At 43.2% G+C, this 12,579-nt stretch overlaps 1 protein-coding gene across 1 annotated transcript in view; it reads right to left on the bottom strand.

Moving 5' to 3' along the window:
- Nucleotides 1-1,648: 1,648 nt before the first annotated feature.
- LOC309552761 (uncharacterized protein) overlaps nucleotides 1,649-12,579 on the bottom strand; it is a gene marked incomplete at its 3' end in the record, with an annotated part of 63,312 nt that continues 52,381 nt past the window's right edge. Inside the window, exon 5 of the mRNA XM_082253676.1 lies at nucleotides 1,649-2,035. Coding sequence (XP_082109802.1) covers nucleotides 1,649-2,035 — 387 coding nt within the window. The remainder of the gene's footprint in view (nucleotides 2,036-12,579) is intronic.

Raw genomic sequence — 12,579 nt, 5'->3', positions numbered from 1 at the left:
CCAATTCCCAGTCAATATCAGGATAATTGAAGTCCCCCATTATGATGACATTTCCCTGCTTGGCGCCATTCCTATCTGTGAAAGAAGTTCCAACTCCTCCTCCTCCCGGTTGGGGGGGCCTATAACATACCCCCACTATTACTTTCCCCCTTACTTCTTCCCTGTGGAGTTCTACTCACACGGATTCCACCTCCTCCCTAGTCCCTTTCACAACGTCACCCCTCTCTAACACCCTTCCATCATTTTTAATATAGAGACATATCCCTCCTCCTCTTTTACCTTCCCTGTCCTTCCTATACAAGGAATACCCTTGAATATTTGCCATCCCGTCGTGTAAGGTGTCAAACCAAGTTTCTGTTATTCCCACAAAGCCTAGGTCCTCCTCATGTACTAACGGTTCCAGTTCTTCCTTTTTGTTAGCTAGGCTCCTGATATTTGTGTACACTCCTCTCAGTGTTGTATGAGGTGCGAATCAGGTCCGAAGATTTGCCTGAATTCGCCAAACACGCACAGATCCCTTTTGGAATGGGGACTGCGGCTGCCCCGGACCTGTGTGAACTGACTCCATTGAGAGCCAGTCACACTCGCATGTCATGCGAATTGGATGCGGGGTTTTGCCTTATTCTTTAGATTTGTGCTGGATGTAAATACCTTCTGTTTTAGAATGCAATACTGTAAGTCTGGGTTGGAGATAGTTTCATTTACTAATGATATTTTAAATAATGTGTCCAAAAACAAAAAAAAAACAAAAAAAAAAGGGCACATAGTTTTTCACACACCATAGGTAAAGTTTTTGCAGGGTCTTTAATACAACTTTAATTTTTTAATTTAATAACATTTTGGTGGTCGGTGGCACAAGAAACTTAGAAAACATCTCAATATATATAATATAGAACAGTTCAGTGTGCAACTATATGGGCTCAGTTCACAAAGCTGCTTTACTTTTTTGAGACATGATTTTCTTGACATCGAACCTTGCATACATCATATCTCTAAAGGCTCAAATCACAAAAGGTAGATAGCTCACTTTATTTAACCTCCTCTCAGTCAATGTAATTCCAACAGGTGGTTTATTAAACAAAAATAATGTAAAAGTGATATTACAAAAAAATACAATCGGGGGTGTAACTGTGCATGATGGGGCACCTTAGTAATATCATTAATGGGCCCCTGATTGTCTACTTTCAATCTTCAAGGAATTCCCTTTTAGAGTCCTGACTTTTAGAAAATTCCAACTTTTTTGTACATTTAATGTGTCCAAACATATTTGCCAAATACTATTGCTACTTACACAAAATAATATGTAAGTAGATAGTGCTGGACTCCAGTGCAGAGCCCCATAGTAGTTGCATGGTCTGCTAAGGCCATAGTTACAGTCTAGGTTATTGCATAGATGAGTAAGTTTCAATATATATGTAAAAGACAAAGGATGAAAATGAGCTATTTGATTTAGTTATAGCATAACCTTATTGTTTCTTGAATAACAAACATTCTTAGAATATAAAAACAGAATTAGGAAAAAAATTATTCTTCACAGATCTGTCCATATACATGTGATATCTTCTGAATTTGATGGTTGATTGTTTGCTGGTTTAGCTGCTTTCCTCACAGATTTTTAAAACAGTGCATTTATGTTTAAATGTCTGGTTTACCAACAAACAGAATCTCCATAGGGTCTGTATGTAAACCTTCCATAGGGTCTGTATGTAAACCTTTCATAAGTATTTGGCATCAGTTGGTTATTCTCTTGTGAGCTTTCCAGTATCTGTATGTGTGATTGCAGAGATAATCGATTCTTTCCAAACAACATTAATCCGCCAAGTAATTCTGCATCAATTATAAAACCGCTGATCTTTGTCGTTCCGGTATCAGAATCGCTTGCCATATTCACTGAAGATATTTCACTGTTGTTGGTGCAGATGTACATTTTCCTGGACTCAACTGACTCAAACGTAACATTTTCTGGGCTTCTTGTTCGTAAAAACAGAAATCTTTTTGTTAAGCCTTGTATCGGGTCAAGGGTTTCATCATTGGGCTGGTCGAAGTATGTATAAAGAGAGAAGGCAATATGTGTCAAGACAATGGAGAATTATTCTGTTAGCATTAAATACATCTCAAAGACACAAATCAAGAACCTAATCTCACCTCTTCCAGAAAAATGACTGTCTGTGAAACACTGCACTATGAATGTGTTTCACTCAAAGAATGGGCGGGGCTTGGTGATGTCATTACACACAGACCAGGAAGTAGCTAGAGTTGCAGGTTTATGTGCTGATACAAGGTGTATATGAAACAGTGATGCTTGGTTATACTGTGATTTACCTAAGTGCACTTAGCCCTGTTCACACCTGAGTATTTTTTAGCTTGTAAAACGCTCATCTCCGAAGTCTCAAAATGCCCAACAAGCAAAATCCCATTCATTTCAATGGCCCCTGTTCACATTTGAGCATTTTGTCACCTGAAGCAAAACGTCTGAAGCACAAAAAAGTACATGAGCTTATTTTTTGGCAAATTACAAGTATTTTTGTTAGATGTCAATGCCTGCCTCCAAACACCTGAAAAAAATGCCTAAAAAAGCCCAAATAAATGCCTGAAAAAGCCCAAAGAAGCGCCTGAAAAAAGCGCAAAGAAACGCCAAATAACTATACGCTCAGGTGTGAATGAAGCCTAAGGAGATGGTGTACTTACAAATCTGAGTGTATTTAAGTTCGATATTTTTACTAGGATAAGCACACTTAAAGTATTTTAATAAAATCAGACCAAATGTCTGCTTCTCTACTAAGTAACAAATGCGCCATATCCTTCATCCTTACTTGTGGCTGCTAGAGAAGGCTGGCAAGCTGTTTTCTAAGCCCAAGGGGATGCCATGAACTATGAACAAGCCTGCTTATATAACATTAGATGCACAGGTGGGTGTAAATTTGTACAAATAGCATTGTTACAGCTCACATATTATGAGGTTCAAGTTTGCGGCGAATCCTGCGTGTTCTATATTTGAAGACCTGGTGAAATGATGCTGGAATTTGCTATAGTAACCATAATATACCACTTGGCCTTTGAACATAGGTCAGCTCAGCTGGTTTAGAAGGGTGAATAGGGTGCTTTTGGGCAAGCCAATACCCTCACCATAAAAGGCTGAGGGCACAGCAGCCATGATGACAATGCGCTTTACCTGTGATAGGAAAAGCTTAGGGAGTGCTGCTGAAAAACTATATAAAGGGGGATTAGTGTAGGTCTTGTACTTACTAGCAGGTTAAAGTAGATGTAAACTCTTATTGAATGTCATGTTTGTAGCAAAATGCTATTAATCCAGGAAAATTGGGGTGTGGGGGAGGGAAGAGTTTTTACCTGTTTTTCTTTCTTTGTTACATTTTAATGCTGCTGATGTCCTGCAGCCTCTTTACAACCTATTCCTGTCCACATGCACTACAGTGATAACAGGCTGCCTGTGTTTATTCATAGGACACATTTCTTAGTTGTTGTTGGCTGCAATTGTTTTTTGCAGGTTTTTTTTTTTGGATAGTGACACCAGTGGAAAATGCCTGGGCATCAGCACACTAGCGTGAGGATTCCTCTGGGAGGGCATGTGACAGGGTGATTTACTAGCAGGAGATGGTGGGAGGCAAGGGAAGAGCGTTGTCACCCCATAACACAATGTGCCCAAACAAAGGAACCTTTATAGCAGCCTCACAAGCTGTTATTTTCATGAAAGTTAGTGTAGGGATCCTGTCTTCAGGCTTCATGCACACAGTAGCCTAGTGGCTCCTTGGTGCTAAGATGTAAAATTACTAGCATTTTGGGCACCTAGGGAGCCGCAAACTGCATTCACTTGTATTGGTGACTGTACGTGGCGCATGCAGCTCTCCGGGTGCCAGCAAGCATTTTATATGATTTTTTTTTTTTTATCAACACTTAAAATTATCTTGGACTCTTTCATCCAGTTTTGGTCTGACGCCCCCCTCTGTAATTTTGAGGTCTTTGATCTGTTGTGGCCGCTACTTCCACTAGTCAGTATGGCTTCTGGTAAGCTAAAAATCATTTTATTTTAAGTACCTCTCCCAAAAATGCTGCACCCCAAGGAACTCTTAGTTACACTGAACTGCTGTGGCTAGAACAAAGCCGAGAAATTAATTTGTGCTTCCCTGGGATTTGCTATCTTCTGTAATAAACAAATCATTTGGACGTTGATGGTAAAATTGCAATTTTTCCTTGTCATAGCTCACTTATATGGAAGATTGTATCCAAGCCTAATTGAGCCCCCATTTACAATGAAGCGACTTGACAAGTTGCATCCTGTTGCCAGCAATTGCACCGTTCAAGTCAGTGCAATGCCGACATTGCGGTGCCGCATCGATTTGAAATAGTACATGCACTACTTTTGGCAATTAATAGACATCTGTGTATGATGCTGCACAGAGGTCTTCAAAGTCACACCTGAAGTTGCACTGACATGCATTTAATGTGAACTGGGGCTGATAGGCTTGGATACATTAGAGGGGGATGATTTTTACACTCAACCAACCAAACACTGCAGGAACACTTACTGTTGATTTTACTCCTGTTAGCTGTAGACATGTGCAAAATGAAAAAAATGTTTTTGTTTCGGTATTTACATAAATTAGTTATGTTAAATTTGTTTAATTCGTTTTCGGAATTGTTTAGTTTACTCATATTCAAATCTATTTGAATTTGAACTTCATTTGAATTGCATTAAAATCAAATTCCATTAAAATTAAAATATATTTTATTCGAAATTTGAATTTCAAAAAACAGTTATATTGTTATATTCTTTTTATCCTATTCTATTCTTTTCTATTGTTTATTCTATTCTATTATTTTCTATTCTATTATTTTATCTAATATTCTATTCAATATTGAATTTATTCTATTCGAATTTCAGAAGAAGGTTATATTCTTTCTATTTTATTCTAATCTTTTAATTCTATTCTTTTGTATTGTATTCAAATTGAAATGTATACTTTTTGAAATTCGAATTTGAAAAGATAGTTGTGTTCTATTTTATTCTATTTTTTTATTCTATTCCTTTATTTTCTATTCTATTTTATTCTGCGTTTTTTTTTCTTTTCTATTCTATGCTTTTATTTCTATTCTCTCTTTTTATTTTCTATTCTATTTTTTTCTATTCTTTTATTTTGTATTCTGTTCTGTTTTACTCTTTTATATTTTATTCTTTTATTTTCTATTCTATTCTTTTCTGTTCTAGTATATTTTTTTTCTATTCTATTTCTTTATTTTCTTTTCTACTTTATTCTCTTTGAAAATTTTAAAACTATTCAGATTCGATTGGAAAACTTCAAATTTGTGGCCGAAATTTAGTTTAGTTATTTCAGATTCATTTAAATTCATTACTATTGTTAGTCGGAAATTCAGATACATCCGAAATTCTGAATAACGAAAAAATTTGTCCGAATTTAAATTCAGGACAAAATGAACCGCACATGTCTAGTTAGCTGTGACCTCTGACCATATCAAATGTGTGACCTCTTTCTTTGTTTGCTTTTACTGCTATTTGATGAAAATGGTTTTAAAGCGGAGTTCCCGGCACAGAAACCATTTTTCAACAAACATACCCCCGGGACAGTCAGGGCTAGTACATTCCACAATGGCTAGCCTCTGATCTGTCCCGGTTCGCACTTACCTTTTAGAAGAAATACTCACTTATAAAATTTCTTCCACAGCGTTGCCATCTCTGTTGTGGGCAGCTGAAGCCAGCGCGATCCTCTTCGGCGTCCTCTTCCATGTCTTCTTCTGCCAGAATGCGCCTGCACCGGCCCCTCGCGTCACTTCCGATGCGGCGCCGCATTCCTCCACAGCTTCTGGGCATGCCCAGAAGCTGTTTAGCAGGGAATTCGCTGTATATCCAAAGCATAGAATAAAACAGAAAAGCGCCTCTAAGTGCAATAGTTTAATAAAACGTTAAATCACACAAAAAAGGGGCTACTCACATGGGGAGTAAAAGATCAGGCTCATCTGATAGTGGTCAACATTCTGATGAAACAACCAGCGCCTGGGGTCTGAACATGAAAAAGCCGCGACAGGGAAGCAGAAGGCCGGTTCTTCCGTAACGCTGCGAGCAAACCTCTTAGTGAGGTGCAGCATGAACCGCAGCACCGGCATGTGACGTCACCAGAAGTGGGAGTAAACAACGCGTTTCGAGGCATGGGCAATGTGGATAATGAGCATGCTTGCTCCTTTCTCAAGTTATCTTTACAGGGAGGTGAAGATGCGCTTCACCAAGAGGTCTGCCATGAGTGACACAGAAGAACGCTGGCCTTCTACTTCCACACTGTGACTCCTTCATGTACAGACCCTGGGTGCTTGTTGTTTCATTGGGATGTTGACCACTATCAGAGGAGCCTGATCTTTTACTCCCCATGTGAGTGACCTCTTGTCTGTGTGATCTAACATTTTAATAAACAATTGCACTTAGAGGTGCTTTTCTGTTTTCTAATGAAATTATGGAATCCCCTGGACTTGAACGATGCTGTATTTATCTATATTATCATCTGTAATACATCTATAAACCAAGCTAAGTAAATTCCTTTTTATTATTACAATTTTTGAGTTGTTTTAATTACTGCACCATACCCAGATATCTGAGAGGTTAAACATAGGAACCTGTTAACAAACAAATTATAAGTAATATCATTTAACCCTTTATTACCGAAGTCCAGCTCTCAAGTATTTTAACCCTAATGGCAGAACGGAAGACCTAAATTACAGTGGGGAATTCCATCAGTTTTGTCCTGTGTTGAATGAGCAATCCCTCCCCTTTACCCCCTGACTTCTTTGCCATTTTTATTTCAAGGGCAAGTGGCCCTAAAGAGGAATCTTTCCCAAAAAAAGACAGGTAGACGGCAAAAGGTTAGTCACCAATATTCCTGTAATCTCCCTGCAGCTGATATTGTTTTGACTTACAATGTATTGTCCTGCACTTTGTCTCTGTGTGGAGGTAGACATCTAAGAAGAGGTAGGGCTTTTATTAAAAAAAAAAGTTGTTTTTTTTTTTGTTTTTTTTGGAGTCATATTTACAGTGCATCCAGAAAGCATTCACAACACTTCACTTTTTCCACATTTTCTTATGTTACAGCCTTATTCCAAAATGGATTAAAATCATTATTTTACTCAAAATTCTACAAACAATACCCTATAATGACAACAATGAAATCTTTTCAAATTAATTACAAAAAAAAATGGATTTTTAATACAACTTACCTGTAAAATCCATTTCTTGAAGTACATCACGGGAAACAGAGCCATAATCATAACATATGGGTTATATAGGCCACCTACAGGTGAAGGACACTGGCAACCAATCAGAATTGATGACCCCCTATATAGCCCTTCCCTCACAGGAAGTACCTCAGTTTTGTAGCAAGCAATAAAAAACCCCACAGAAGAGGGGCGGGACCTCTGTGTCCTGTAATGTACTTTAAGAAATGGATTTTACAGGTAAGTTGTATTAAAAATCCATTTTTCTTTTCGTACATCACGGGACACAGAGCCATAATCCTAACATATGGGACGCCCCAAAGCAATGCATCTGAGGGGAGGGGGACACCAAAACAATACCGCCATCTGACCCTTAACCGAAGGATTACAACTCTGCCTGCAGTACACTGCCGCCAAAAGCAGACTCCTCCTGGGTCCCAACATCCACTCTATAGAAATGAGTGAACGTATGCACCAACGATCAAGTTGCGGCCTTGCAAATTTGAGCCATAGAGGCTTGATGGCGATGTGCCCAAGAGGCACCTACTCCTCTGGTAGAATGTGCCTTTACAGGAAAAGGTGGAACCTTTCCTACTAAACCATATGCCCAGTGGCGTACTAACGGGGGGGCGGCCTGCCCCGGGTGCCACGCACTGGGGGGGTGTCAGGCTGGTCGGCATATCAATGTGAAGGAGCTGCAGCTCCTTCAGTCCACGCTGCTCGCGGGGGCGGCGGGCGGCGGCCGGCGGGAAGAAGGTGAGCACTGAGCAGCCTCCTCCTGTGTGTCTGTGTGACTGTCTGGATAGGAGAGGAGATGGGACAGCTGCATATAGATTTCTCCTGCTGCCATGGAATGGCTGATTCTCCTCTCCCTCCTGCAGTCAGTTAGCGGCAGCAGTACTCGGAATATGTAAAGATCAAATCATTTATATGCAGTTGACCCATCCCCTCTCCTATACAACTTGCTGGCCCCCTAGTGCTCTCCAGCCCCCCCTCCCCATGCTCTTAGCACCCCCTTCTTTTAACACCCCCCAGTACTCTTAAAACCCCCCTGCTCTTAACACCCCCCCAGTGCTCTTAAAACCCCCCTGCTCTTAACACCCCCCAGTGCTCTTAAAACCCCCCTGCTCTTAACACCCCCCCAGTGCTCTTAAAACCCCCCTGCTCTTAACACCCCCACAGTGCTCTTAAACCCCCCCTGCTCTTAACACCTCCCCCAGTGCTCTTAACACCCCCCCAGTGCTCTTAAAACCCCCCTGCTCTTAACACCCCCCAGTGCTCTTAACCCCCCTGCTCTTAACACCCCCTGCTCTTAACACCCCCCCGGGTGCTCTTAACCCACCCTGCTCTTAACACCCCCCTGCTCTTAACACCTCCCCCCAGTGCTCTTAACACCCCCCCTGCTCTTAACACCCCCCATGCTCTTAAAACCACCCTGCTCTTAGCACCCCCCAGTGCTCTTAAAACCCCCCTGCTCTTAACACCCCCCCCCCCCGTGCTCTTAAAACCCCCCCGCTCTTAACACCCCCCAGTGCTCTTAAAACCCCCCCTGCTCTTAACACCTCCCCCCAGTGCTCTTAACTTCCCCCCTGCTCTTAACACCCCCCAGTGCTCTTAACACCCCCCCCCCAGTGCTCTTAACACCCCCCAGTGCTCTTAAACCCCCCTGCTCTTAACAAGCCCCAGTGCTCTTAACACCCCCCTGCTCTTAACACGCCCCCCCAGTGCTCTTAACCCCTCAGTGCTCTTGGCCCCCCCCGCCCCCCAGTGCTCTTCAGCTCCCCACAGTGCTTTTCATCTCCCCCCTATGCTCTCTTGCTCCCCCAGTGCTCTCCGCCCCCCTGTGCTCCCTGGCTCCCCCCTCAGTGAGTTCCAGTTCCCCCCATGCTCTCCATCCCCCTGGTTTTCCCTGCCCCCCCCCAGTGCTTTCCACCCCCTGTGCCTTCCAACCCCCCTACAATGCTTTTCAAACCCCTCTTAATTCTCTCCAGTCCCCCCCCCGCGCCCTTCAGCTCCTCCAGTGCTCTCTGCTTGCCCTGTGCTCTCCGCCCCCCCTAATGCTCTTCTATCTTCTATCATGTCTGCAGTCTCTGACCTTCTTTTGTATCATGTCTGCAGTCTCTGACCATCGCTTGTATCATATCCTCAGTCTCTGACCATCTCTTGTATCATGTCCTCAGTCTCTGACCATCTCTTGTATCATGTCCTTAGTCTCTGACCATCTCTTGTATCATGTCCTCAGTCTCTGACCATCTCTTGTCCTCAGTCTCTGACCATCTCTTGGATCATGTCCTCAGTCTCTGACCATCTCTTGGATCATGTCCTCAGTCTCTGACCATCTCTTGGATCATGTCCTCAGTCTCTGACCATCTCTTGGATCATGTCCTCAGTCTCTGACCAACCATCTCTTGGATCATGTCCTCAGTCTCTGACCATCTCTTGGATCATGTCCTCAGTCTCTGACCATCTCTTGGATCATGTCCACAGTCTCGGATCATCTCTTGTATCATGTCCGCAGACTCTGACCATCTCTTGTATCACATCTGCAGTGTCTGCCCATCTACTGTATCATGTCTACAGTCTCTGACCATCTCTTGTATCATATCTGTAGTCTCTGACCATCTCCTGTATCATGTCCACAGTCTCTGACCATCTCCTGTATCATGTCCTCAGTCTCTGACCATCTCTTGTATCATGTCCTCAGTCTCTGACCATCTCTTGTATCATGTCCTCAGTCTCTGACCATCTCTTGTATCATTTCCTCAGTCTCTTACCATCTCTTGTATCATGTCCTCAGTCTCTGACTATCTCCTTTAGCATGTCTCCAATCTCTTACTCAAACTTAATACATTGATAATAGTATTAGCTATCTGTTTATGCCAAAGGTAGGACTGTGCAGTGGAGGCAGAGTGTGCAAAAGGGGGAACTGTGATTAGAGAGACGGGGGCAGACTGCAAAGGGCACTGTGATAGGGGGGCTGTGAAATGTGTGCAATAAATATTCTTGGAGACATTACAAATTTTTGCGGGTGTTTTTACATTTTAAAGTCCGGGGGGGGGGGGTGCCAGATATAGGATCCGCCCCGGGTGCCAAATGCTCTAGGTACGCCACTGCATACGCCTGGGTAATAACCTGGCGAATCCTACAGGAAATCATAGATTTAGATGCTGCTAACCCCTTCCTGGGGCCTTCTGGCAGCCCTCGGTTTTACGAATATGAGCTGTTTCCTGTAAAATTTAAGTGCACGCATTACATCAAGGGAATGCAATAACTTTTCCTCCTCTGAGTGAGGATCTGGAAAAAATTAAGGTAGTATAATGTCCTGATTTAAATGAAAGGCGGACACTACCTTGGGCAAAAAATCTGGGTGAGGATGTAAAATCACCCTATCTTGATAAAATGTCAAGAATGGCTCTTTACAAGAAAGAGCTGCTAGTTCCGATACCCTTCTAGCCGAAGTTATCGCAATCAAAAAGACCAGTTTCTTGGTCAAAAGAACCAGGGAAACCTGCCCCAGAGGTTCAAAAGGCTGTTTTTGCAAAACTGCCAACGCCAAATTTAAGTCCCAAGGACACAATGGTGGCTTCACTGGAGGAAGCAAACGCAATATTCCCTGGACGAAGGTTTGAACCAGCGAATGGGAAGCGATCGGTTCCTGGAAAAAAAATGATAAAGCTGAAATCTGCCCTTTAATTGTGCTCAGGGCTAATTTCATATCTACCCCTGCTTGCAGGAAGGATAGAATTCTCCCGATGATATATGTCCGGGGATGCCATTTCCTGGCTTCACACCAGGCAATGTAGGACTTCCAGACCCTGTAATAAATATTTCTAGAGACTGGCTTCCTGGCGTTTATCAGTGTATGAACTGCGGGGCCAGACACACCCTGCTCTTTCAAGATTAAGGCTTCAATAGCAAGGCCGTCAAATTTAGGGACTGTACAGCAGGGTGGAATATAGGGCCTTGAGAAAGCAAGTCCGGACACAGTGGAAGGACCCAGGGCCTCGTCACTGCCAACTCCTGGATTTGTGCATACCAAATTCTCCTCGGCCAAGCCCAGGCTATCAGAATTACTGGTTTCCCCTCCAGCTGGATCCTGCGCAACAGACGCGATATCAGCTGTACCGGAGGAAAGGCATAGATCAGGGAATACTCCTCCCAAGGACTCACCAAAGCATCCACTCCGACTGCGAGTGAATCCCTGGTCCTGGACACAAATCTCTCCAATTTGTTGTTGAACCTGGATGCCAACAGATCTATGACTGGGATCCCCCAGCGTAGGCGAATCAATTGAAAAATCTCGGGATGTAAGGACCATTCCCCCGGAGACATCTGTTGACGGCTCAAATAATCTGCCTGCCAGTTCTCTATTCCCGGAATGAATACTGCTGTCAGGCATGGCACAAACTTCTCTGCCCAGGACAGGATGATTTCCACCTTTTTCTGGGCTGAAAGACTCCTTGTGCCTCCTTGATGGTTGACATAAGCCACGGCCGTGGCATTGTTGGATTGTACCCTGACAGGGTGACCCCGAAGTCTGGGCGTCCAGAATTTCAGCGCCCGACTGACTGCCCGAATTTCCAAAATGTTGATGGGGAGATGACTCTCTACCCAAGACCACTTCCCCTGGACAGAGGCTTCCTCTAGGACTGCTCCCCAGCCAGAGAAACTGGCGTCCGTAGTCACCACTTTCCAGGTCACTGGAAGAAAGGATTTCCCCTTCTCCAGATTTCTGGTCAACAACCGCCAATTCAGGCTCTGTCGTACTCTCGGTAGCAGAGATATGAACCGGTCCAAAGACTGAATTTTTCCATTCCATGCAGATAGAATGTTGTTCTGCAAAGGTCTGGCATGGAATTGAGCATAGGGAATTGCCTCAAATGTGGACACCATCTTCCCCAGTAACATCATGCAAAGACGTATAGACGGATATCTCAGTCTCACTATAGACCGAACCTGATTCTTCAGGTCTGAGACCCTTTTTGCTGGCAAGAATATCTTTGCCTGCACCGTGTCGACAAGAAGCCCCAGGTATTCCAGACGCTGGACTGGCTGTAATGCTGACTTTGCCAAGTTCAGTATCCAACCCAGACGTTTCAAAAAATGTACAGTCTGAAGGATGTTTGGGCTTAGAGCTGACACCAATCGATCTATTAGCAACAGATCGTCCAGGTATCCTATAATTGATATCCCTTGGGACCTTAGAACAGCCAATACTGGAGCCAGGATCTTTGTGAACACTCTTGACCACAAACTGAAAATGATGGATTCCAGTTGCAAAACGCAGGAACCTTTGATGGGTCTGAAATATTGGCACATGAAGATATGCATCCTTAATGTCTATGG

The sequence above is a fragment of the Pelophylax lessonae genome (assembly GCF_965119305.1).
Source record: "Pelophylax lessonae genome assembly, chromosome: 4".
In the NCBI taxonomy this organism is placed as follows: Eukaryota; Metazoa; Chordata; class Amphibia; order Anura; family Ranidae; genus Pelophylax; species Pelophylax lessonae.
Note: the sequence above shows the minus strand (reverse complement) of the source record. Positions and strands in the feature narration are given on the sequence as shown.